Here is a 26,869-nt window from a genome sequence, read left to right on the forward strand (position 1 = left end):
TGTGCGCGCGCGTGTCCCCGTGTGCGCGCGCGTGTCCCCGCGGGCGCGCGGAGCCCGGAGCCGCCTGGCCCCGCCCGGGGCCGCCCCGCGGGAGGATCCTCCCGCTCCATCCCTCCCTCCGTCCCTCCGTCCCTCCGTCCCTCGGGCGCGGGGGGCGCGGGCAGCGCGGCGGCGGCAGCGCGGAGCCCCCGCGCCATGGGCGGGCGGCGCGGAGCGGCGCGGAGCCGGCCCGCCCGGGGGTAGCGGGCATGAACTGAGCATGGCGAGCGGCCTCGGCCCGCGCTGGCCCCGCCGAGCGGCCCCGGGCGGCGGCGGCGGGGGGCTCCTGCTGCTGCTGCTCTGCGCCGCGGCGGGGCTGCCCCGGAGCGCACAGCAGGTGCTGCGGATCGGTGAGTGCCGCCGGGGCGCGGCGGGGCCGGGCGGGGGCTCCGGGCATCTCCCGGAACGCGCGGAGCTCGCCCGGGCGGGCAGCGGGACCCGCGCGGCTCCCGCCCGGCGCAGCCGCCGCTCCGGAGCCGGGGATGCTCGGGGATGCTCAGGGATTCTCAGTGATGCTCGGGATGCTCGGGATGGTCAGGGATGCTCGGGATGCTTGGGGATGTTCAGGGATGCTCGGGATGGTCAGGGATGCTCGGGATGCTGGGGATGCCCGGGGATGCTCGGGATGCCCGGGGATGTTCAGGGATGTTCGGGATGCTTGGGGATGTTCAGGGATGCTCGGGATGCTCGGGGATGTTCAGGGATGCTCGGGATGCTTGGGGATGTTCAGGGATGCTCGGGATGCTCAGGGATGCTGGGGATGTCCAGGGATGCTCGGGGGTGTTCAGGGATGCTCGGGGATGCTCGGGGATGCTCGGGATGCTCGGGGACGCTGCGCTGCCGGGGCTCCGCGGGGCCGCTGCCCAAAGTTCGCCCCGCTGAGCGGTGCCGGGGAAGTCTCGGGCGCGGGGATCCCGGCGGAGCATCCCGGAGCCCGCGGGGTGTCGGCTCCGGGCTGCTCCGCGGGGCACGCTGCGAAGGGGCCCCAAAACCGGGCGGGCGCCTCTGTCCCTGCCGCAGGAAGGGTTCGGTGACCCTAAAATCTGTGCCGAGAGGTGCGGAGTGTCCTGGCTCCGGAGGGGGACTGGGGAGATGCGGGACGCGTTTGCCGCTACCCCCGGGCAGGGGCAGCTCCGCGGGGCTGCGCGGAAAACTCCGCGAAACGGGAATTTATTTTTAAGTAGAAAACTCCGCACCATGGAAACGGGGCTCGGCTCACAGGAAGCCTCTCTTCCTACAGTGGGTTTCTTGTGTCAGTCAAGTGAGACGGTGAATACAAAGTGTCGGAAGAGTTCGGGGTTAGGAGAGACTGTGGGAAAGATGTAGGCAGGATCTGGCACGCTGCTGTTTCTGTCTATCCCTCTTTCGCTTGGCAAACACTGAACATGAGGCGGGGGAAAAAGGAAACAAACAAGAGAAAAAAAAATTAAAAAGGAAAGACGCTGTTTACGGCAGCGGGGAGAGCATCCCGCAGTTCCCAAAGGCGCGTTCCCGTGCGGAGCCGCAGATCGGTGCCTTGTGGCCCGGCAAGCCCTCGCCCCGCTCAGCTCCCGCAGCGGCGCTCCCTGAAGCCCAGGGAAGGCTCCCGGAGCCCGGAGAGCAAAGGACGCGCGGCCGGAGCGCTGAAATGAAGGAAGGTGCAGCCCTCCCGGGTGCTGGGCAGCAGAGCCGGGGCTCTCAGCGCCCGCAGCCGAGGACCTTCCCTCGGCTCCCCCGTTCGGGGGGCGCTCACCCTTCCCGGGGGGCTCGGGGGAGCTCGATGTTCCCTGCTCACCCCTGCCGGGAGTCATCACCCACGCAAAGCTGGGTGATCCCACAGCGGCAGCGGGAATTCAGGGACATTTCCCCCAGTGAAACCGTGTTGGAATCCCTGAGCCACAGGCACCAGCGGGATGCTCTGGAAATGCACAAAACGCTGCCTTAACTTACTCTGGCTTAGTGGGAATAGCCTCTGAAGGAAGGAGGAGCGTGCCAGCCTTTGAAGGGCTTGAGTTCAGCCTGAATGCCCGTGTGCAGGACGAAAGCTCGGCTTCACAGCTGCCCTCAGCCTGGCAGGGAGCCGGCAGAGCTTTGGGGTGCTGCCTGCGCCCTGCAGAACTTCTGTGCTGCTCTGGTGCGCCCAGCGAGCCGCCGGGCGATCGCCCACGTTGCTTTCCCTCAACTGCCCCGCGAGGGGCGCGGGCGCTGCCGCAGGGCCGGGTGAATTTCGGGGTCTCTCCTGGGCACGCAGGGGTGGGAGCCCAGCGCTGACTGCCCCCCGTCACTGCCAGCCGGACAGAACGAGGCACAAAGCTGACAAACTGCTCGGCTTTCAATCGCAGCCCTGCAGAGGGATGTGCAGGGCGATCGATGTCTTAGGGGCTGGGAATGCATAAAACATTGAGTGTGTTCTTAGTGCCGTGGCTCCGCTGCCTGTGGAGTAATGATGTTATAAAATATTAATCCTTCGCATCCCTTAACGGCAGCAAAGTTTCTCCGTGGAATCTGTCACTCTCGGAGGTGGCAGAGAGGAGTAATGGCAGTAACTCCTCCAAATCTCTTTGTGCTAACATCATGAAATCATCCCCGAGCGTTTCTGACAGCGGAGGAAATGCCATTAAGCCATCAGATTGTTTTCCCCGTGTTTTAGTTAATTAAGGGAAGAAAGTGCAGCAGTTTGTGCCCGGATTCATACACTGAGAGTTTAATTGGATTTTCCACTGTCAAGGAGCTTTCAGATTTGTTATTTATTATTTTTTTTTCCCTGGCTTGTAATAGGAATGAATGGGTTGTCTTGCTGGTGCTTAATTAGTTGAGAAAGGGCGTGTGAGTGATATGAATTCTAGTTATTCCTCAGCACTGACTAACGACTCCTTTTCCAGCTCTGTAAACAAAAGATGAGGGATGGCAATGTGACCAGTAAAACTGACTCATTAGGATAAAAGTAATGGATTTTGAGATAAGATGGAGTTTGAAGTTTCAGTAATAAAATAAAAGAAAATGCCGGTGTCTTGCTGGGTATTTCTTCCCCTCTCCTGTTCAAAAGCTTTTCCCTTGACACACGAGCTAATGGAGCTGTCCAAGGAAACACCATCTTTATCTGCACATTACCCACCAGACTGAATTACATAAAAGTGTATTTAAAGTTCACGACCCCAATATTTCTCGCTAAATTCCACGGAATTTTCAGTTTTTACACCAAGTCCTTCTTACCTATGCTACTTCCACCAATTGTAAAAAATAAATGCTCTCCAAGGAAGAATGGTAATGAACTGGAGCAGATGCTCAGGTGCAGAAACAGCTTCCAAAGACATCTCAGCAGCAACAGAATAACCCATTTGTTGGTGCTGGATGCAGAGCTCTCATTCCTGGACATGCATGACAGATTCTGAATGGGCTCTAAGGGTAAAATCCAGTGACATTACATGAAAATTTACAGATGGTCGAGCTCCATTCTGGGCTAGAACCGACCAACAGCAAGTTCTTAACAAAGCACTGGAGTTATTAAAAAATAATGGATGAATCTTGGAATTATCTCTGAAGTTACCAGCTCCTGGAAATGAACAAATGGGCAGCTTTCAGGGTTTGCAGGAATTGCTGGGGGTGAGGAGACAGAAACCAGAAGGATTTTCAGTAATTTGTGTGTTTCTGTAAATGGAGAATTTACATCAGGGTTCGTCCTTTGCACTGATTTACTCCCTACTCAAGCAAAATTCCCAACTTTAGTGAATTGTGTTTTCCTCAATAGAGGACTAGCCCCATAACATTTACCTCCAACTGAGAAATATCAGATTTAAACCAAACACACACAAGTCAACCTAACCCACAAAATATCAATTTCTAATGAGCTGGAATTTTCAATATGGATTTCAAACTCTCTGTTGGATTTCCCCAAGCAGGGCTAAAGCTGTGAGTTCTTTTCCTGTGTGAAATTGCCATTTTCCCCTCGTGAGAATGATAAAGAGAGAAACCTCATTAATTTCTCTGCAAATCTGCTGCTTTTCTCTTTTTGAGATTTTGTTTGTGAAGGGAATGGTACTAACACTAACGGTGTGAAATGGCAAAACCCCTCCTTGGAAAGTCTCTTATTGTATTTGAACATCATGAGAAATGTTCATTTACAGTATTTGTTGCCAGGTATCTACAAGCTATTCTATTCTATGATATGACAGCAAGTGCAGCTGCATTTTTCTCACCAGATGATGAGACATTAAATCCATTTTCTTCACCAGACTCTGAACGCTCAGTGGTTTATCAATTATTTGTGATACACTTTACCTAAGTTTCCTTATTTTACACTTAGGGAAAACTATTTTGCTGCAAATATTTCTAAAGGGTTGTTACCAAAGCATCCAAAATTCGATTTTCACGCCTCTCCCTTCTCACTGGATTTGACAGCGCTGTACAAGTGGGAGGCAGGGCAATGCTTGGCTGGCTTCAAACGGGTAATTGAGTTAAAAATCCCTAAAAAGCCCAGTATAAACGTGGCAGTGCTGCATTTCCCAGTGGGTGAGCGTGGCGAGTTCCCCTCGCTGTCTCGGTGAGCAGCCCCTGGGCCGTGGGGAAGGAGCTGCTGCCGTGCTGGGCGATTCATTCTTCCCCCTCCCTCACACAGGGCTGGGAGGGGGACACCCTGCAGCCTCCCCTCGGTAACCCAGAGCAGCCCAAACACGGGACAGGCTCCTGGCAGCGACAGAATCACCCGAATTCCACCAGGGAGGAGAGTTTGCCATCGGGTGTCCGGGGCAGGAGCAGCCTTCCTTCCAAACGGAACAAAAACCATTTCCCAGGGTTCATCTCCTGCCCAGCAGCCCGTTTGCAGGTGCTCAGGTGTGCTAATTGTCGTTTTGAGTCCCCTGGCTTCCCTCAGCACCCGATTTCCAGGGCATTTCCCCTTGCTGGAGCGCTAAGCTCCTCCATATGGCCCTGTCCTCTCTCAACATTTTCCATTTGGGCTGGAAGTACAATCCCAATACTGTTTTTTTTCATTACAGTCTGTTTGGTATGTCCTGCTCAGTAATAAAGCTTAAATCCTGCTCCCCCCTCAATAATTTCAACAACTGCCTCTAATCTTCTTTTCTCAGAAAGGCTTGATTTGACCAACTAAACTATAGATTGTACTGCAGCAAAAGAAACAAATCCCATCCCAGAACTGATTAGTTTTACTGCACGGCTTTGGGGCTGTGACAGCAAGCCCAGTCTGTCCTAGTTTGGGTTGACTTTAGATTTTAGTTTGCAGTAATGAGTTTATGATCTTGGGCAAGCTTTGCAGTGGGAGGTTATTACCCTTCCCTCTCTCCCTGCTGAAGGTTAGAGGGTATTTTCCAGGAAATTATGAGCTCTCAAACGATGAATTTGCTTTCTCAGGGCAAAATCAAAATTCCATGTCAAAACAGCTTCATTATTCCACACTGGAATTGTTTTCAGCTACAGGAGCCTGTATCTGATAGGGCTGTTAAAGTAACTTCTTCTTTTCTTTTTAAATTCCTCTGACAGTGCAGAAAGTTCCTTAAATACTCTTAGAGCTTCACTAAATTGGGGTGGCACAAACAGTGGGAAATGGGAATGGGTTCTGTGGCCAAAGAGGCAGAACTGGTGTCAAAGGCTCAGTTTTGAGCTCCTTTTCTTGGTCCATCAGGTTTTTTTTTTTGCAATCACACCTTCTAGTTGGGTTGTTGCCAGTCTTTGTTTTTCCTTTGAGCCTTCAGACTGCACTAAAAGAGGAGAGTTATAAATTCTTTCAGCACTGAGATTGTTCCCACGTCCTGCACACCCAAACTTGACCTGTTTCGAGGCAAATTCTGTTTGCAGCCCACTGGCTCTGGCTGGCGTCCAGGAGCAGCCCCCTCCCACCCTGCTGGGTGCCACCGGGGTCCCGGTGGGTGGAAGTGGCAGTCAGAGCTCCCGAAATGCAGAGTTTGGGTGCAGCACTCCCCACGCAGGGCCAGGGGACATCCCCCGGCCGCTGTGTCCCAGTGGCAGCAGCTGGAGCCTCAGCACAGCTCTGGGCTCTGCTCTGCCTCTCTGCCAGAGCAGCAGACACAGCCCTGTGTGCTCTCCATCGGGGAGTTTGAGGGGGAAGATCAGTTTTACAAGGGCAGCATCAGGCAGCTGTGAGAAAAGGAGGAGAACCATTTGAAGATGCCAGTTTATTGTCCTCCTCCTGTGGGGAGGGGGAAGAGCAGGGTCCTGCCAGGGTGTTCTGGGTTAGAAAAGTGTAAAATAAATCAGCATGATTCGGCAAGCCAGTACTGAGAAGAAAAACTCCTACACCTTAAACTCTTGGATGGTATAATTAGAAGGCAAATTCATGGAAATTGGTGCTTTTGGGGTCTTACAATGCAAATATTCCCCCCCCCCCCGCATTTTGGCACTCCCACAGATTTCTCCACTATGGCACGCAGGCCCTGTGGAATGATACATATTTTGGACACAGCAGCAGCATTTTGGGTTCAAGCCCTTTCCAGAAGGGTGCTGTGCACTTTGGGAAGGTAAAGAAGGGTTTTCCTGGTCTGTTGCTCACTGGCAAACACAGAATTGCCCTGATTTGTTCTCTTACACCCTGCCTATTCCAGCACAGGGTTTGCCTCTTCTGCTCCCAGCAGAGGCTTTTGGAGCATCCGCAGGGATGTGGGATGTGCCTCCAGATCCTGAGGTCTCCATCAAAGCTGCACGTGTCCTCATGCAATCTCCAGCCAGGCTGCCTGGGGCGAGCTCTGGCTCTGGGAAAGGCTCAGCTCAGTGCTCACAGGCCTTGGCTTTCGCTGCCTCCCTCCCAGCCCCTGACAAAGATCTGGAGAACTGGAAATTGGATGCACTGACATGTAAACACCCAGAGGGAAAACAACCCCCAAAAACGCAGCTCCTGCTTTCCCAGAAATAACCTTTTCTGTGCTCACACTCAGGAAAAAATACAATAAAAGCCAAATCCCTGTTAGAACTCCTTGCTGTGGCACGAAGAGGTTTCTCCTGACCCAGGGAGGGGGAGCGGGAGGAATTTCGGGAGCAGTTTTGGGTGGAGCAGTCACTTCATTCTCGAGGAGCTGCAAATGAATCCCGATTTCCCTGGCACGGTCCCAGGGGATTAATCTGAGCCATCTGAGCCCGGATCAGGCAGAGCTGTGCCCATCAGCAGTCAGAGCAGCCAGGTTGCTGCAGCAACAGGCTGACACGTGTAAAACTCCCTTTGATCGTGCCACTGTCACACGGGAGGCTGTTTGAGAGTTAGGTCAGGTCTGGGGCTGTACTACACTCTTCCAGGGACTGGCAGTCACTGCCACGTCGGGGCTGGGCACTTGAAATGCACCAGGAATAACTTCAGCAGTCCCATACGGATCACAGCTTAGCTGGCCACAGAAAGTGGGGGAGCAATAAACCACCCAGAACTGCTAAGCAAACAGTGAGTAAGCCACCTCAGAATTCCTCCCTGCAATTTGGAGGCAAAATTACAATTTCTGACCGAAAGAATTTTGTTTTGGTTTGCCTTTGCTTGCTTTTATTCATCTTAGAATTCAGAAAGAACCTAGGAAAAGACTTAAAAGTCAAAGAGATGATCCTTGATAGCCTGTGGGGATGGGAGAGGAATAAATACCTGGTACAGGGCACGAGAAGGACGTGGAGTCACTGCTGGACTGTTTTCACTCAGGATTGTTCAAAGGCTGTTTGTGTGATAAACTGGGCTTGTGCCAAGCACCTCCAAGCCTGTCTGCGTGCAAGGAGGGCTCGGACAGCCAGGCACAGGCTGGGGCTCCTGGCGTGTCCAGTGCAGGGGCAGGAGCTGGACTGGCCCATCCCCACGGAGCCCTTCCAGCTCAGTGTGGTCTGTGATTCCCAGCAAAACGGCCTAATAGGGTGCTAAAGCCCCAGTTTATTTGCCTGCACTTACAAATATTAAATGCAAAACACCACAGTGAAAGGCTGCGGTAAAGGAGGCAGAAATCTTGTGGAGCTGGTGTGCAGCCAGGTAACAAAAGTGGGATTTTGGAGTTGTTCAATGTTAGCGTGGTGCTTCCCATCCTCCGGGCTTTCACTTTTAAATCCTGCATGTTTATAGGGAAGGTTTGAGCCCGGCTCTCTGTCCCTGTGTGAAACACAGCCAGAAATGTGCTCTGAGCTTCCCAGCCTGCCCCCCGTGTCCCTGCTGCCCCTCCTCTCCCCGTGGGGCTGCTCAGCTGCCCTGTCAGCAGCTCTGTGCCTGAGCTTCGCCCCTGCCACCGAGGCCACTCTCAGAGTTCTCCTGTAAAAATGATGTCTTTCTTCTTGCTATCTCTGATCCAACAACTCGTACACAAGCAGCTTTTTGTTCTTCCGGCGCCACTTCCTTTCAGCTGTGCCAAGCCACCCCAAAACCTTATCAGTGGGGCACTGCAGCTGCAGTCTAATGTGAGCTCCTGCTTCCCTGACTGTGACTATCTCAGAAAGTTCCAAATTGTTTACTTATCTGCCAGAAACACACGCCGAGGGGAGTTCAGGCTCTGCTGCCCAAGGTGCATTTTCAATCAGGGGGAGAACCGCTTCAGATATTCCACATTACATCTCCCGGCTTTATCTGCCGCTGTAAATGATGAGGCTGCTCCATTGAGCCGCACGAAGATTAAATTTTTGAGCAGTGTTTCCTGAAGAATGGAGGCTTTTCTCCCTGCAATGAAGAGCCTGCCGTGCCCCAGCGTGGCTGCCTCTCGCTCTGCCGCCCGAGCCTTTCCCTTTCCCTTCGCTCCCTGGGCTGAGCCATACTCCGGCGTTAAAGGCACCTGCGGATGGGCTGAGGGTGGGCTGTGCCCTGAGCTGCAGGGGCTCTGGGGAGCTGCCACCCTGCAGCTGCCATGCAGCCACGCCGGCAGAGCAGCTGGGGAAGCGCATCCTGCGCCGTGCGCAGCCCTTCCCTCCGGACAGCCCGCGGAGCGGGACACGGCGGGTGAGAGCTCAGCAGGCACTGAAACGCTGCCAGCCAGGCTCCTCTGAAACTCCTGCTCCAGCCCTCTCCTCCGAGCTCTGCCTGGCGGGGACATCCCAGCCTGCCTTTGCCCGTTCTGTGCCCCCACAGCCCCTGGGACAGAGCCCAGTGGGGGCCTCCTTCAAACAGACGCAGCACCCGCGGGCTCCAGCGTGGAAAAGTTTTGTTGCCTCTTTCGGAGCTGAATTTAGTTCACTTTCCTCCTAGGAAGGTCTCCCATTGTCACCAAATGACACAAGCAAAAACGACGCACCACAGCTATGGTCACGATGAAGAGACTCATTTATTTCCTCTGACTCCAATCTTTTATAGTTCTCAGAGGGTGCCAGTGGATTGGAGGGTGAACGTGCCACCTCTCCAACAACACTGGACAAACTACCTGTACGTCAAATTTCTCCTCCTCTGTGAAGGAATGCAAAACAGGTTATTTACAGACAGTTGTGTGAGAAAGTTCTCTACAAGAATGTCAACTCAGAAGGCTTTAGAAAACTCTTGATAACCAGGGCGACATCCCATGGCACAAAAAGCCAGAGCACACAGCCCCCCAAATGCTGCTGGCTGGAAATGGCAGCACAGTTCCTGCCAGGATGGGCAGAGGGATGGAGCAGCTCTGCTGGGAGGAAGGGCTGGGCGAGCTGGGATTGTTCACCTGGACACAAGGCTTTGGGGTGAGCTCAGTGTGTCCTTCCAGTGCCCATGGCAGTAGCTGTTGAGCCATCTCCCCATCCTAACCCTGACCCAGCTTTTCCAGCCAGGTTTTGTCCTGGTGTCCTGGTGAGGAGAGGCAGTGAGAGCACTTGGGAGGCCATCACCCCTCCCCAGTTAGGAAAAGTTGAGAACTGTCCTTTCCCTGGCATGTTTATTGGAATTGATGACCTTTAGCAAGTCCTGATAAGAAGAGTGTGAAGCTTTTAGCTGGGGGCTGAGCTGCTCTGTGGTACCAGAGCATCTGCACGGTGGGAGCTGGGGGGTTTAAAGAATTAAATAAGGTAATTTAGGAGATGCAGAGCAAACTTTGCTGGGGAGCTTTAATTAATGCTAAAAATCCAGACTTTTATGTCTGCACTCATCTGTTTGCAACACCAAGAGTGTATTTTATGGCAGTCCTTAGAATGAGGATTGATTCCTGCTAAGGAAAGTGGTGCTGGCAAGCTCATGCCTCATATTTAAAATCATTTTCTACTGTTGGCAGGGCCGAAGAAAGGGGGCACAGGCTTTCCAAAAGTCAAAACTTAGTCCTTGTCCCATGGGAGTCACCTTGATAGAAACCTCACTGGCCACAGGTAGAGCCCAATGAATTCACATCCAGCTTCTCCAGGAGATTGCAGTGGCAGGAGCTTTAAATTTAGTAAATTCAACTGCAAAACTTCTTTCAAATCCAAGCCCTTGCTCTTATCTGTGAGTTCTTGCAGAAAATCTGTGAGAAAATTTGGTACAAAATCATCTCTTCTGGTTCCCTGCCCTTTGTTTTAAGTGGCAGAACACTTCTTCTCAGGGAAAAAAAAAAGAACAAATGACCCAAAGACTCCTTTAGCTCTGCCTGTGCGGAGTCAATGGAGCTGCAGCAGTTTACAGTGATGAGGCTCTGGCAAGTGCATTATTCTGGCAGAAGAGAACAGTTGGGCAATTTACTGCAGCTCATCCAAACTGCAAATGAAGGTTCTGTATTCCCTCCGTTTGAGGAAATCAGCAGGAAAAGGCCCCCTCCTATTTCTTTTTTATCTCCAGCCGCTGATTCTGCCAAGGTTTCCCACTTCTGCGAAGGTTTCCTTCTCTGCCCTGCCTTTCTCACCGCAGCAGAGGCAGGGAAAGGAGGCCAAATCCCCTGGCTGGTAGTGGGAACCTGTGCTGTTGGGCGTGAGTTATTCCAGCTGGGATGGAATGAAGAGGCTGGAACTGAAGAGCTGGGGGGTCTTTTAGCCACAGTCTCTAGAAATAACATTATTATTTACATGCAATCCCACGGCTGGAGCAGTAAAAGCACAAACCTGTCTTTAGATAGAAGAATGTGCTATGAGGAAAGAATCTGGCCCTGCTCTGTGCAGCTCAGCACAGATTCTGTGCACACATCTATCAAACAGGGTCAAGCATGACACAGTTCTGGTGTCGTGCTGAATTGGTGCTGGAGCTAATATTGTTACAGCCCTGTTGTGGCTGACATAAAGCTGTCACTTCTTCAGGAGGGTGATTCATGGGAGACACGGGAGAATCAATGGAGATAAAAATAGGGAATGCAGTAACAGCATCCATCTCGTCACCATTTTGCCTGTATTACACTGAGTAACCTGATTAAAAGGGTCATACTTAAACATCATCTGGCACAAGTGCTCAGAGAAGTGAGAGTGGGAGAGGAGGAACCCAGACTGGGGAGCCCTGGGGGTGGGGAATCCATCAGCCTGCACGGGGCAGCAGCAGGGGAGGAAAGGGGGCAGTGGGCAGCCCCCAGCATTCCCAAAGCCTGGACTCAGCTGAAGGACTACAGGTAGCCTGGCACATTCCTGCTTGGAGAGAGCCAAAGAGAAATAAAAAAGACCCAGAGTGGTGTGCTACAAAGTAGAAAATCCCCTTTGTATTCATGCCTAGTGAATACTCAAAAAAAAAAAAAAAATCCCTCCAGAATCAATCTCTAAATACACACAGATACTTTTCCCTAGAAAATCTGTCTAAAAAAAGGGACTTAAAGAGATTGGATTAACCTTGCCCATGAATTAGCTTATACCTAGGATAGCCAAAATGCAGGTTTGCCCACGCTGCACTCTCTGAAGATGTACAATCAGAACCAAAGTCGCACACGCAGTCTGTGCTTTTGCTGAAGGTTACATCCGGGGGGATCCTCGTTCCTGCTGGGTTAAGGGGTGCTGCTGCTTCCATCCAAGCCATGGCAAATACACCAGCACCCCCTTCCTTCCCTGCAGCCTGGCTGTGGGCACACAGCAAGGGGACAGCAATTCCTGGGCCACCGGGAGCTCAGCTCTCCCTTCGTTAGAGGCAAACCTGTCCCAGGAAATCCGGGAGCAGGGGAAGCTCAGCAGTGCTCTGCTGCTGTCACTCCAGAGGTGTGATCTGCACCCTCCCCGCAGCTCAGCGTGCACTCATCTCTCGGGGATGAGGAGCACGAGAGGGAATTGCCCCCTGCCCTTCTGGAGGTGCTGTTTTTCTGGGACTCAGGATTGGAGCCCTGCAGTAGCTCTGAACTGCAGGCTCACGATCTCCTGTCATCACGGGCTCCAGCACGGCTTGATACACAAAGGGGATAAAGAGAAGGAGACAGAATGGGAAAAGTCTCAGATAAGAGGGAGTTGGCAGGTTGATGATAATCTCAAGTGCGTGGGACTGTGTTTATGCCCAGTTTCCAGTGAAACTCCAGTGCTTTCCAGCACGCAACATGCTCAAGGGATTGCAGGGTGTGGGACTTAGTGCCAGAACTGTCTGGAAATTCTCAAACGCTCTTCTCTTATCCTGGCACGTTGTGCCGTGCCCCCAGAGAGAGAACACTGCAGTGGGAACCCAGGCATCCAGCAGCTGATGGGGATGTGCTCAGAAAACCCCCAAGGCAGTACCAGAACGGATTTGCAGCTGACAGGGAATAAAGGGTTTCTGATTTTCCTTTCGGGGATACCTTCGAATTAAGGCTCAAAGGCGTTCAGTGTTTCTTAGCTATGGCCAAACTGTGAGGAGGACACGGAGTTTCCTGTCCCTGGAAGTGCTAAAAGTGAGGTGGGTGGCAGTGGGCAGGCAGGGCAGCTCCGAGTGCTGCTGCCAGCCTGTCACAGTCACCTTGCAGGGCGTCACTGCCGTGCAGCAGCAGCCAGAGCAGCTGGAACAGCCAGGTTGCTGCAGATGACAGGATTTTACAAGGGGCAATCGTGGTGGCATCAGTGGATAAATCACAGCAAATGGGCTTCCCCTCCGAGCTGGAATCTGCTGGGTTGTTTCTGCCCAGCCACAAATGGTTATCCAGCACATGGTGGAAGCAGCAGGCACGTCCCAGCCAGAAGCTCCTGCCCCCCGAGCACAAAGCTGGGAGCAGGATGGCACTGCAGACACAGATGCTCAATCAAAAGTGCTCTGGGCAGCTCTTGAGAGGCAGCCCACCTTCCTGGGAGCCAGAGGTGGTGTGCAGCGCATCAGGGGGAATGAACATGGGTTTAACAGCAGCTCCTCCTCTTAGGAGGCCTCTGGGGGACACCGAGGTCACACACTCTGGCCAAGGGGCTGCAAGTGGGCCCCAGGGCACCGATCAGATTCACTGCTGGCTCAGAAACAGAAGGTTAATTTTACCCAGGTAAATACTGAAATGCAGTTTTGCCTCCACGCTCAGGCAGTTTGTTTTCAGAGAGTAGGCACTTCCCAGAAATGGTTACATAAATCAGAGGAATTACAATATGAGCATTCTCTGGAGCTTTTTCATTTCAGTTTTCAATGTCAAACAGTGTTCAGTGGCAGAGGTTTGAAAGGATGAAATTAGAAACCCTGTAATGGAGTATTATGGAAAGATATCCCTCAAGAAGGCTCATTCCCAGCTCCCAGCCTCTGGTGTTTCGTCCATTACCAAGGAGCATGAATTCTGCATTTAATCTTACCTGATGTAATCGGAGCTGTTCTCACCCTCCCCAGTCTCCTCTTTTGCTGAATCCCCTGAACCGTCAGCTCTCAGGATCACCTTGCAGCCACACGTTCCCCGAGTTAATTATCCCTTGTATCAAACTGCATTTCCTTTTATCCCTTTCAAATTCAGTGCTTCCCCATTTCTCCGAGCATCTGCCTGTATCCACACAAATGAAAAGGATCAGCTGGAGAGGATAATCTTCTGCCTGTATCCCTCTTGCTATTTTCTGTATCTGCATCCCATTTTTCTCTGCTCTGTTCCATCTGCTGGCTGCTCCATCCCCAAAAGCTGGGAGCCTCCATTCCCCTCAGCATTAACTGGGACCCCAGTTTTAGCTGTGGTGCTTCTCTGCTGAGAGGGAAGGAAAGAACCAGCTTAGAGAACAGAGGGAGCTTGCTTTTCCTTCTGGAGTCATCCTAATGGGAATTTTTTGGTCCTGAAGGAAGAATCCAAGGTTAAACAACAGCAGCAGGGATTTCACAGCTTGGGGTGTGCATCTGTGCTTTTGGTTGTGCTCTCTCTCCTCCCTTTGCCAGAAAAGGATGCTCTGAGAGGAGCAGCACCTCCTGATCTCCCAAAAAATCCCCTTTTCCTGAGTGCCCCGCTGAGGTGAAGTCTCTCCTTGGCTTTGTAGGCTTTTGGACACGGCACTTCAAGGTCACCCCCCAAGGTAAAGAAAGTGCTCATTTTCCATGTGTAAATCAGGACATCAGGGACAACACCGGCCTGTGTGACACACTCAAAGTTTCCTCTTCTCCAAGTGGGCTGTCCCACCTGCCAGGCAAAGTTTGCCTTGAAAACAACCCCCTGCCTTTCATCCAGCCCTCTGCTTTCTGGAGCTCTCCCCATTTTCCTGTTCTGAAGGGGGCTGGTCACTTTAGGAGGAGGAAACGTTGGACTCTTGCTCGCTGAGTTTGTGCTCAGATAATGCTGTGGTAGGTATTTATGCACCTGCATAAAAAAGGCACAGGGACTTTGTGGTTGTCCAGTCCTATCCAGCTGTATTAATATTTACCAATAACATGGCTTTTAATACCTATGCAGGAATTCTGGCAACTGCAGAGCTGCTGAGAACCCATTTTTTACATAAAAAGAAGAGCAGTTCTTTCAATCCTGAAAGCCACGTCAGGAAGCGATTCTTGGATTTGTTGTTGTGGGGTTTTTTGGGGGAAGAGGGATAATAACAGGAGGAATTTACATGGAAGGATTCCTGAGATCATGACAGTCAATTACGTACCTATTCCCAAAGGATTAGGTATTTAAAATTGCATTTTACAGCCCCAGTGAGGGGCGAGTGCTCCCTTCTTTCCTGACAAGAGAACTGGAAAAAGGGTTCCATTTTCCCCAGGGTGGGGGGATTGCACAGCAAGGAGCAGATTCCCTGAGGAATACGCACACACTGGGGACACTCACTGCTGTGTGCCAAGGAATCTCAGAATTATTCCGTTTGGAAAAGGCCTCTGAAAGAGTCGGGTTCCACCCCTAACCCAGCACTGCCCAGCCTGCCACTGGACCACGTGTGCTAAAATCACCTTTACTCCCCTGAAAAACCTGCTTTTCCTGCCCTCCGGGAAGCAGGAAATATCCCAGATTTCCCCGTGCCAGTCCCCAGAGGGCTGGGGGGACTTGCTTGGATGGGCACACGGAGCTGAGCCCAGAGGAGGTGTCAGTAAATCACTGCAGAGCAGCCCAGGCAGCCGTGCTGTGCAAAGGGAGCTCTTCCCTGGCTCCTCTCCAAGCCCTGCTTTCATTGCCCCTCTTGGGATGCTGATAAAGATGCCTAATATCTGTGCAGACAAGCCCTAACAGGATGTCTGCTGAGCAAGCTGCTGGCCAGGCTCACGCTCCTCGAGGGAGCAAATGGGAAATGCAATTCCAAACCGCAGTGAAATCCAAGAGCTTCGAGTTTCTCTCCCTTAATGGTGCAAAGGGTGCAGATAAGAGAAATGGGGATGCTCGTGCCACTGGGTGCCCTGACCCACGGCAGCACAGGGTAGCTACACAGGAAACACTGGGCAGCTGCTTCATTTCTACCCACTGGAAACAGAAATTACCCTGTACTGGAAATAGAAATAACCCTTTACGGGACACAGAAATAACCCCTCACTGCCCAGGCCCGACAGCTCATTTGTCCAACAGCTCATTTGTCCAATATTTCATTTGTCCAACAGCTCATTTGTCCAATATTTCATTTGTCCAATAGCTCATTCTGATTTCTGAGACGTTTCTGGTCCCTCTTAGGAGGTACCCGAGGGCTCAGAGGGACAGGAGACACGCTGTGTGTTTCCATTTCCCATTCCCTGCCTCAGCTGAAGGGCAGTGAGCCAGGCAGCAGGTTCCACACCCAACCCAGCTTCCCATCTGAAGGTAAATGGAGGAGTTTTCTCGTGCCCTCTTTGGGGTCAGCCCCACGTCAGGGCAGTGGCAGCGGGGTGGATTTTTGAGCTTCCCAGCAATTTCTCCTGCAGGGAGCACTTGGAGAAAGGAGAGCACAAACCAGGCTGTTTGCCTTTGCTCATGCCCCTGGCTCATGGGGCTTTCCAGAGCCGTTCAGGTTCAGGGCATTCTAAAAAAATCCTCCTTTGCCCTTTTCTTTTTTCCCTTGTCACAGTGTAAGATGCTGGTTTGGACACTTTGTTCTCCTTTGCTTTACAGATTTCCTAAAATAAGCTCAGAAAGGAGCTGGGAACTTTCCCCTGTGGAAAATCCAGTGCCATGTGAGTGCTGGGGTGGTTTTTCCCTAGGAAGCTGTCCTGGGAAGCCGATTGCTGCTCCCTGGAGTTCAGCCACACAGAAACTGAAGAAATGGAAGTTTTACTCATGCCTGGAAGATTAAATCCCTATTTATCTATCTCAATCCTATGAGCTATAAAACTCTTTTTGGCTTCTTTTTTAATTTTTTTTTTCTTCCTAAGCTTTGTTTTTACTCTGTTTTGTGGGTTCTTTTGAGGTGTCAGTCACTCAGGTTTGGGAAATGTGCTGGAGTTGTTTGTTGTACAAAGGAGAGCGTTGTGGGGAAACTCTGAGATGAGAAGCTTCAGACAGAAGCTCACCACGAGAGCTCTTGCAATGTGCAAACACATTACCCCCTCCCAAGCCTGTCTACATAGAGAGGAAAAAATAATGGTTAAATAAACTAATAAAAACCCAAACAGGCAAATAAAATATTAGTGAGCCTCTAGAGAACAGCCATCCTTCTCCTGAGCCCTGCACTAGGGGGCTCAGCACTGCCTGGCCTGATGTCGTTTTAAGCAGTGAAATGTCGCTTTTTACATTTAAATTTTAATAGTTTTTCAAAAATAAATGACTGTGGAGCAGAGAGCAGAGTGTGGCAGGTCACCTGGGGACAGTGCCTGCCCACGGGACTGGAGGAGGAGGGAGGGAATCCCAAGCCAAACTCTGCCCATGTCCCACTTTCAGCTCTCTATCTTTGACAAGTCCCTTCAGGAGCCACAAATTTGTGCCAGGATTGTGAGAACAGTGGGACACGGTCCTGAAAAACGGCACCCCTCAATATCCAGCTGCCTCCAGCCTAAATGTGGTTACAATTCTCCCTGCTGGGTTATTCCTTCTTGTGTGAGTGCTTAGAGATGAACATAAGTCTGCTGTCCTCACACTGAAACATTTGGGTTTTTATAAAGAAGTGTATTCTGCTGTGGGGGTGTTCATCTGCTAAAAGCAGAGTTTGTTGTGTTTGATTCATGCGTGAATAAATCATGAATTTGATGGGTTTTTTTCCATTCAACTCAATGCCTCCTATTTTCTGATTCCTTAGCCAAAGCAAATTGAAGGATAAATTGCAGTTTGATCTGATGGGGATAACTTTGATCTGATGAGGCACTTCCTAGAGGCTGGATCAGCCTCAGGAGACAAACTGACCACAGAGGAAGTGTGGGGGAAAAAAAAAAGCCACTTTGACAGGGCTCATTTGTCAAGATCAATGGTGTGCAGCCCAGGTGGAAAACTGGTAACTGCAGGTTGTCCGTGTGGAATTGCAGAGATTTCTTCTGCTGCTCTCCTAAGAAACATGAACAGTGCCAGCAGTGCCTGTCCAGGCTGAGAGTTACTTTAAGTGGCAAATAAAACCTCATTCTCCGAAGAGGTTTTTGTTGCAAGTATGGATTTCACTTAATAGCTTGAACACTGAAAAATTGCTTCAAATTGCATTTTGTGCGTTGGTTCTGGCCCAGATATTTCTAAGCAGATGTGGTGCTCAAGCAAAAATTAAGTTGTTTGCTCTTTCCTGTGGTTATTTAGTTTTCCTGGTTGCCTTGTGGATGCACACAGTGGCTTTTTCAGAAGTGATGCAGCTTCTCTTCAGACATGCAGCAAATTGGGCTCTCCTCTCCAAGCAAAGCCCAGGGTGGCCTCGGCAGGGCGAAGAAAAGCCAGCCTCTGGCACAAGAATGGCTTTGCTTCTCTTTTTGGGTGTGCTGAATGCCAGAGGAGAGGGAGTCTGGTCACGTGGTGGCTTTGCAGAGCTGTTCACATTTGGGAGATAAGTGGTGTTCCCTCAGATGTCCTGGATCCTGCAGGGATGCTGGCTGCTCCTGGGGCTCCTCTGCCGCTCCTCGGAGGGGTGGGAAGAGTGACTCCCTTGGAAGGGCTGTCTAAGCAAAGCAGTGGAGTAATCTGGTGGAATCATCTCAATTTTAATAATTTTGAGGAAGAATTTTTTCGTGGAAAAATTCCACAGAACTGCGCAGGGAGGTTTGGAGTGCCCATCCCTGGAGGTGTCCAAGGAATTCCTGGATGTGGCACTCAGTGCTCAGGGCTGGGGACAAGGTGGGCATCGGGCACAGCTGGGACTTCACCTTGGAGAATCACAGAATAACTCTGGCCACACCTTCCTGGTGTTTCCTTTTCCTCAGGCACAAATTCTTGTAAAGCTGGCAGCTTTCTTAACCAGGCACAGGGTAATGGCATCACTGACATGTCCTGTGATGTGTGTCCAGCTCTTTCCAAAGGGGCCATCGATTTTAAGGGATTAATTTCCATTTGGGATAGTCAGAACCTTTTTAGTGTTATTTCACTGCACTCACTTGCCTTTCAGACAGTGCTCCCTGACCTCTGTAGCACCGTCCTTTGTGCCAGAATTAGATGTGCTGCTTAGAGCAAGAATTAATATCCTCTTCCCAAATTCCCTTCTGTGTCTTCCCCCTCCTGGCTTTTGCTTCCCTCACCTTGCCCATCATGGCACTGGCACTACACTGGCTCCTCTTTGCTGTTGGATGCGTGGGATTGTTCTCCTGGTTTGGATGGATTTCACCTCCTCCTGTCTCATCCCTGGTCCACATCCTCCCTGCTCAGCTCGCTGCCTCCCAGGTGCCACTGAACAAAGTCCTGGGCACTACACTGAGTGCTTGAGATAATAAATGTCCTCTCCTTGCCAGAGAGGCCTCCTGCCTTGCCCAGCCCTGCATGGCCACCCTGCAGAGCCAGATCCAGCTGTCACCAGGCTCGTGCCCCTCTCAAAGCATTCCTCCCAGGAGATTTCCTATCGTGCAGCAGAAAACACCTTTTAGTAGGAAATACCTTTCTTTTTTGTAGTCATCAGTTTGGAGCTGAGAAGTGTTCCCAGTGAACAGCTGGGAAGGAAGCCTGAACCCAGAAAATAGTTTTATAGGTGAATATCTAACATGAGAAAGATCCCTTCTGAGAAATCAGGCTTTTCTTCAGTACCTCTGTGCAAGCTTGCACAGACATGAAAATCAGTGTGCCAATGTACCTGAAGACACATAAAACATCTCTTTGTTTTCTTCCCAGGGGTGTAACATCATTATTTTGGGGAAAATGTGTGTGGACAACGCTCCCAGGGATGCTCAGGGTGGGACTGCTGTGCAGGGCTGGGGGTTGGACTGGATGATCCTTGTGGGGCCCTTCCAGCTCAGGATATTCTGTGATTTTATGATCACCCAGAGCCAGGCTGGGATTTGAGGACGGTGCTGCATCTCACTGGAAAAAATCTAACACAGACCAGTTGTGACCAGCTGGACCTGCGGGGAAGAGCTGCAAATGTGATCTTTCAGTAGGTGTGACTCCCTTCTCCAGCCTCCCTTTTACGTGCTGCAGATTATCCTGGAGTATTTTGCCATGATTCCTGCCGTGGAGAGCTGGAATATCCACGGGAGAGCACTTGGGGCACCAGCTTTGGTGCCCAGTTTAGGAAGCCGAGGAGCTCTGGAGATATTTGTCCCTCAGGCAATGCCCTGTGTGCCATCTGGCTTTGTCAGACTGAGGATTCAAACCCCTTAAGTGCACGTGTGAACTGCAGGCTGTGAATTCTGCTCTCCTTTCAGGTGATCCTATTTCTGCCTCTCCCAGTCCCGCTGACACTTGCTCATTCTGGTCTGGCTTAGTGGAGTCTCCAGCAGAAATATAAAATCCCAGGGAACCCCCTCCCTAAATCTTGGGAGGAAAATGAAAACAGCGATCCAAAGGTTATATTTCTCCCATGTTCTTCTGAGGTGATTTTATTTCTCTTTCTGAGGAACATGAAAGAAATGAATGAGCCACAAATTCAATCTCTTCCTGATGTTCTTATCACAGACATCTCAGTGTGGTGTATTTTTTCTCATCTTGTGTTTACTGTAAAAGTGGGAAGTTGAAAAGTGCAAGTATGAGATCTGTCCCTACCCAAAATCTCTTATGACCTCCAAAAAATAAAAATTTAACCCAAAAAAAAAAGGATTATTTGCTCTTGTGGCAAGATAAGGAATTTCTTTGTGCTGATAAATCCATGATTTTGCATCCTACTTAATAAAAGGACAAAATAAGGATCAGTTTGCAAATGACTAGAGTTCATTAAAATGTAATTATTTGTGAACTACCCTGAACTGATGTTCCTGATGAGATGAGCTAATCCTGTGCCACTTCCAACCTGAACGGAATTGAAATGTGAAAGTCGGGACTCAGGGAATGCTTGGGGAGTTTGGGGTAGAAGCAAACCATGAAACGATGAAACATTCCTGGGAGTTCCAGGCCAAGCCAAAAAGCCACAAACATCTTCAGGCCTCATAACTTCACTGTAGTTTTTGAGCATTGAAAAGGGAGTGAGATTTTTGTTCTGAGGCTCAGGGTGGCTCAGTTAGGTGGCAGACTTCAGAGGGATTTGGGTGCAGATCCAAACTCTCCATGGATGATTCTCCGAGGGATGGACACTGATAATCCCTCTTTGCATCCGTTCCTGCTGCCCATAAAAGTCCCTGCAGACAGAGGAGGCACAGAATAGAAATCCAATTGTTTTCTCCTTACAATTTTGGAATAAATAGGAGACGTAAAGGCAAGAGTCCAGGTTGAGCTAATTAATGCTATCCTTAAATAATTGATATCCTAACACAGAGGCTGCTTTTTTCCCCTCGGTGCAGGAAGCTCCTCTTAAACCTTTGTGTTTCTCTATCCAGCTTGTCCACTTTTGTGTGTAGTGGTAGAAGAAAATTGGTTGTTAATCCTGCCTTAGCACCTCATCCAGTGCCTGATGCATGTTTTGGATCCTCCCGGGAGTGTGAAGCTGGGCTGGGAGGTGGAGCACCCCGAGGCACAAGAAATGGGCAGGTTTTTTTTCCAGAGGCTGCTCTCTGGTGGGGAGCAATGCCCTGTGCTGGAGGCACACAGTGGCACTGCTGGCACAGCATTTCTGTGCTGACTCTTCTCCTGCACGGGTGAGATGGTTCTCTATTGCAGGATGGCCTCGGCGTGCTGGTGCTGGGCACATGGCAGGGCTGTTAGAAAACATGGTTCTGGAAGGCATTATACCCAAAAACATGGCTCTGGAAGGCATTATACCCAAAAACATGGTTCTGGAAGGCAGTATACCCTAAAACATGGTTCTGGAAGGCAGTGTATTCAGAAAACATGGTTCTGGAAGGCATTATACCCTAAAACATGGTTCTGGAAGGCATTATACCCTAAAACATGGTTCTGGAAGGCATTATACCCTAAAACATGGTTCTGGAAGGCAGTATACCCTAAAACATGGTTCTGGAAGGCATTATACCCTAAAACATGGTTCTGGAAGGCAGTATACCCAAAAACATGGTTCTGGAAGGCATTATACCCAAAAACATGGCTCTGGAAGGCAGTATACCCTAAAACATGGCTCTGGAAGGCATTATACCCAAAAACATTGTTCTGGAAGGCTGTGTATTCAGAAAACAGTGCCCTGGAAGGCAGTGCATTCAGAAAACAGTGCCCTGGAAGGCTGTGTATTCAGAAAACAGTGCTCTGGAAGGCAATATACTCAGAAAACATTGTTCTGGAAGGCTGTGTATTCAGAAAACAGTGCCCTGGAAGGCTGTGCATTCAGAACTCCCCACCTTTTCCCACCCCTGCCAGGCCACATGCGAGCAGACAGTTTGCATCGGGCCCTGGTGCCAACTCTGAATTACTGCTGAAATAGGGAATGTTTGATAAAAGCAGGAAGCTTTCTGGTGGCATTTCACACCCCATTAGGAGCTCGAGGAGCAGTCACTGATGAGGTTATCCCAGATGTGCACTTGGTCAGGTTCTGCCCCCTCCCTGTGCCAAGGTGCCAGCCTTGCCCGGCCTTTCCCTCCTGAGCGTGCAGTGAGAGCTCCGAGGGTGTGGGAGTGAAGTGTCACTGCTAACTCAGCCTGGCAGCTCTCTGCACAGCTTCCTGGCAGCTTCCCGTGCTGGAGAGGCCCTGGTGATCCCGAAATTCGTCTGCATCAGCTCCTCGTGGCTCTGCCTGGGTGGCAGGCTCAGCACTTGGGAGGGAAGTGCCGCCCACGGGCGCTGCTGGAGGGCAGAGGAAGGACAGCGGAGTTCTGGGCTGTTTCTGGGATCCCTGAGCCTCAAAAGCTGCTCTGGTGGAGAGTTTCTGCTCCAGCTCCAAACACCTCCAGCCAAGACCCAAGTGCCTTTGGCACAGTAGCCCCAGGCTTGGGCACAGACCACCTCTCCAGGAAACCTGTGCTGGTGTTTAAGTACCTTCTTGGTGAAGAAATGCTCCCTAAGGCCAAGTCCAAAACCTTCCCCATAACTCCTGAATGCCCTTTCGGCCCCCAGCTGCCAGTGCTGGCTCCCCAGTCTCCTGGAATCCCAGGGCTGCCACAGCAGGGACGGGCAGTGGCTGTGACCTGCAGCAAAGCAGAGACCCAGGGGCTGGAGTTCTGTCACCTGAGCATGTTTCTGTTACACAGTTCGGGCCAAGAGAGTGGCAGCACAGTTCAATCAACCCCTGCACTGACAGCTCGTGGGGCTGTGCCTGCTTACACCTCAGCAGGGATCCACAAGAAGGAGAGAGAGAAAGTTTACAAGGACCTGGAGGGACAGGACAAAGGGAACGGCTTCAGTCTGGCAAAGGGAGGGGATGGAGGGGATATTGGGAAGGAATTCCTGTCTGTGAGGCCCTGGCAGTGCCCAAGGCTGGGCTGGACAGAGCTTGGAGCAGCCTGGGACAGGGGAAGGTGTCCCTGCCATGGCAGGGGTGGGAATGGAGGAGCTTTAAGCTCCCTTCCACCCAAAACATTCCATGACTCCACGATCTCCCACAGCCATTGGGTGCTGGCATAATGTCCGGACCCAGAGCTGCAGTGGGAGCAGATCCAGGTTTTGGCCCAAGAGATGCAGCTGAGTGCTCCTTGTGAGTCTCTTTGAGTTTGAAAGTTCATTTTATCTCCGGGGTGGTTTTAAGCATTCTGGATGAGTGCTCCTGTGTACCGTGCTCAGTGATTCCTTGCTATTCCAGGACCTAATAGCAAGGTTTATTATGTTCTTACCCAGCGTGTTGTGACATTATTGCAAAATTATTGTTTTGTTTCTCCTAAACTCAAGATTTTTTTGTAATGGTAATAATAATAAAAGACATACAGGTTGATGAATTATCCACCATGTCAGACTGCAGCACAGCAGAGTCTGAAATAGCTGAGAGAGTAAAACAGAAAAATATCTCAATTTACGAGTGAAACACTAACACACACTAAACTTTTGCTGCACTATTCCTCATCTGATTTTTAGTTTTCTCTTCACAAGCAGACAAGACTTTTGCTTCTCAGGTGATAAATCTTAACCAGATTAAAGGGATATTCAGCACAGGCCTTTGGAAAGCATAAACTGTGGGGCTTGTGCAGGCCAGGCTCAGAGAGAAGCACTGCTCCTCAGTCTGGTAAGAAATGCATTTCCAAACGAATAAACAACCACTGCTGGTGCACAGGTAGGTGACAGCTGACTCCCTGTTTGATGTGTCAGGTAGGATCATTTGGCAGTGAATTGCTGCTGCTGGCCACGTGCCCTGAGTGCTTTTCACTGTGCAGTCCAGGGGAGCTTTACAACTCCAGCAGCTCGCCTGGGGTGCCTGTCCTGTGTCTGCATTTTCATCCACGGGTGGCTGCAGGCAGGACAAGAAGTGTGCACTGGGGTCTGCTTCCCACCTGAGGAAAGGTTCCTCTCACCTGGGGCTGTAGGAAGGAGGAGCAGGAGTGGTGAGCAGCAGGGAGAGGCTCCAGGGCTGGCCTGCTCTGCTTCCCATGGGTGTGGGTGCAGCCACATCTCTGCTGAGGATTCCCCTACTGGGGTCCCAGTCCTGGGGCAGGAACCCTCATGGCTGTGGGGTTTGTGTGAGCAGGAATTGTCAGCTGTGCAGCTTGAGGATGGATATCCTCAAACCCTTAAATCTTTCCTGCTGGGGAGAGGATTGGGGTCTCCACCTCAGCCCCTGTGGTGCTGGTGCATCACCTGCCTTGCACCTCTGCAGGTAAATTCCCACGGACATGAGCAGCATGGATAGGTGGGAGCTTCTTGAAGAAATTCCTAGGTAAAGGTGGGAGTATTCATTTCCTGGCAAATATATCTGTCTTCCAAAAGGAACCAGGTGAGGTTTGACATCCCTTTCCATGGAAAAAAATTCCTCCTTTACATCCAAAAACATAACTTATGCAAATCTGCTTCCCTTTCTTCCTGTTCATCTGCCATATGCTCTCCAGCCTGCTCTGTGCTTCCCCGTGTGCAGAACTAACAGGAATCCTCACTCTGTGCTGCAGAATTGGGAAGACAATTTAGCTTTGATTAATTCTAGCTGCCACTGATTGCAGAACACGCATGGGGACAGCTAGCCTCTAATCTGTGTTCAGTCCCAAAGTTCCCAGCAGGGAAATACTAATCCTTATCTCCCCGATTGCACAGGATGAAATGCTCACTGATTGTGGGGGACATCACTTTATCAGTTGCCATTGGGAAGGTAATGCTTAGTGTTATTACACCGGAATGAAAAGGTGCTTTTCTGTGCACACATCCTTGAGGATGGTAAGAGAAAAAGGCCGGGAAAACCTACAGGTTCTCTCTGCCATTCATCCCCTCCTCTTCCTGCTTGTCTGATGTCACAGAGCACTGTGGATGGGTGGATCTTGGATCACCTGACACCCGTGGACAAAAACAGTCAGGCTTTTAGGTGCTCCATCCCTCCCACGTGGAATTTCAGTGTGGCCACCTCTGCACATCCTTTCTCTGAGTCTGAGCCATCAGGACCCTGCCACAGGCTTCTGTTCTTACTGAAGATTACTGCAGTGAACTTCATTAAGAATGAAAGTGTCCTTAACTCTCTGATGATGGGCACCGGTTCACAACAAAGGTGTGATGAAGTCATGGCTGGGATCTACTCTTACTGTGCCCCCGAGTCCTGGGTCAGATTTACCCAGCACAAAGCAGCCTTTTCCTATCCCAAGCTCTCTGTGCATTCTGAGGCTCGGGGGGGTTTCTCTCCTGTCCCTCATCATGGTTGTAAGCAGCCAAATTCTGCCCTCAGCTCCCTCTGTGCAGCCCTGCTGCCCTCCAAGTGCATCCAGGGATGTACAGCCTCGCTGGGGTTGAGGGAATCTGCAGAGGCTTCTCCAAAGGCACAGTCTGGCAGGAATGGACTCGTGGAATATTGCATTAAATGCAGAATATCCTGCTGCTGCTGCTGCTGCTGCTGCTGCTGCTGCTGCTGCTGCTGAGCAGGACCCAGCTGTGCTGGCTGAACTTCCGAGGGGGGACAAAACACTCAGAAGGAAAATGCCAGCTGAAGTAAGTGGGACACAGTAATTGCAAGGCTTTGATCTGTTTTTACAGCCCATTTGAAACTGATTTTCTCAGCAACACTCTCCCTAGGCTGAGGTTTGGTAAAGTAAGGAGTTACTGGAGCTGCTGGTGATTCACATTTGCATGTCATCTTTTCTGTGTCTCTGTTTAAGAAGGCATTTTGAAGTGTCCCAAGTGGTTCAAGCACCTGATTAAGAGACTCAGAAGTGCTAAGCAAAAGTAAACACCAAAAATCACATGTCACAGAGGAAAATGAAGGATATATTAAAGGCAGCTTAATTTTTAATAGGAGTTTTAATTACTTTTTCTTCCGCTATGTCAACATTACCAGAGGAAATCCAAAGCCTCACCTCCTTGTGTGTCCTTTTCAAAAAAAGACCTGCAAAGAATCATTTTTCTCCTCTGTGAGAATGGAGTACAAATCAAGTTCAGCAAAACTTGTCTCTGATCAGACTGCAATGATTTCTCCAAATGGCTCTATAAATTAAAATATTTGTTCTGTGTTGAGCACCAAGGAAAGACAGATTGTAGCTCATTCACCAGGAAAGGTCAGCAGACCCAAATGAAAATGCAAAAACATCAATTGTTTCCATTCACTAATCACATATAATTGGTCTGGCTCACCTGAACTAGAACACATTTGTTATTATAAAGCATAATTAAGGTTCTTTTCATTTTGCTGCTTTCCAGATGCAATTATCTTTCCTTTAACAAATGCAGAGAAGGAAACTTCTTGTAAAACTGAAGATACATTTGACAAATTAGTATAATTAAGAAAATGTCCCTGAAAGAGGAAAAACTTTCTAAGTAGGAACACTGTCAGTTCCCAGTACTTATTGCCTGCCCTTTGTGTCTTCCATCGACAGAAGAAATTCTGATTTATGTGCAGGATGGAAGTGTCCAAATCGGCAGGGCTGGAACACGAACGTCTTTGTTTTGCTCTTCACTTCCCATCCTCTCACGCTTTCATTTTGCTTTGAGAAGAAGAGATTTCTCCCCTTCTCTCCCCCATTCCTCGAACACAGAGTGTCCCCAGCTCTGCTGAGCTCTCCCCGTGCCACCCCCTCCTCCCCGGTGCCCCTGCTGCACATCGGAGCTGCACAAAACGGATCCAGGTGAAAGATGAGGTTCCTTTGGGGAGCCAGTAGGGGAAAAATCCTTACAAATTGCACCCCTAAGGTGAGATCAGACATTGGGGTTTTGCTGTCAGGCTTTTAGGCTTGCTCAGCGTGGGCTGGGCTTGAGCCACTGAT

General features: G+C 50.5%; 1 protein-coding gene across 5 annotated transcripts in view; it reads left to right on the forward strand.

The window, feature by feature from the left end:
* The first annotated feature begins 214 nt into the window (after nucleotides 1–214).
* LOC128803323 (glutamate receptor ionotropic, kainate 1) overlaps nucleotides 215–26,869 on the forward strand; it is a 109,184-nt gene continuing 82,529 nt past the window's right edge. For 2 of the 5 annotated variants that reach the window (XM_053970175.1, XM_053970178.1), the window contains exon 1: nucleotides 215–389. In XM_053970175.1, the coding sequence (XP_053826150.1) occupies nucleotides 260–389 (130 nt within the window). In that variant the 5' untranslated portion in view covers nucleotides 215–259. The remainder of the gene's footprint in view (nucleotides 390–26,869) is intronic. The other 3 variants (XM_053970174.1, XM_053970179.1, XM_053970177.1) reach the window with 2 other exon arrangements.

This window comes from Vidua macroura, chromosome 2, assembly GCF_024509145.1.
Source record: "Vidua macroura isolate BioBank_ID:100142 chromosome 2, ASM2450914v1, whole genome shotgun sequence".
Taxonomy (NCBI): domain Eukaryota; kingdom Metazoa; phylum Chordata; class Aves; order Passeriformes; family Viduidae; genus Vidua; species Vidua macroura.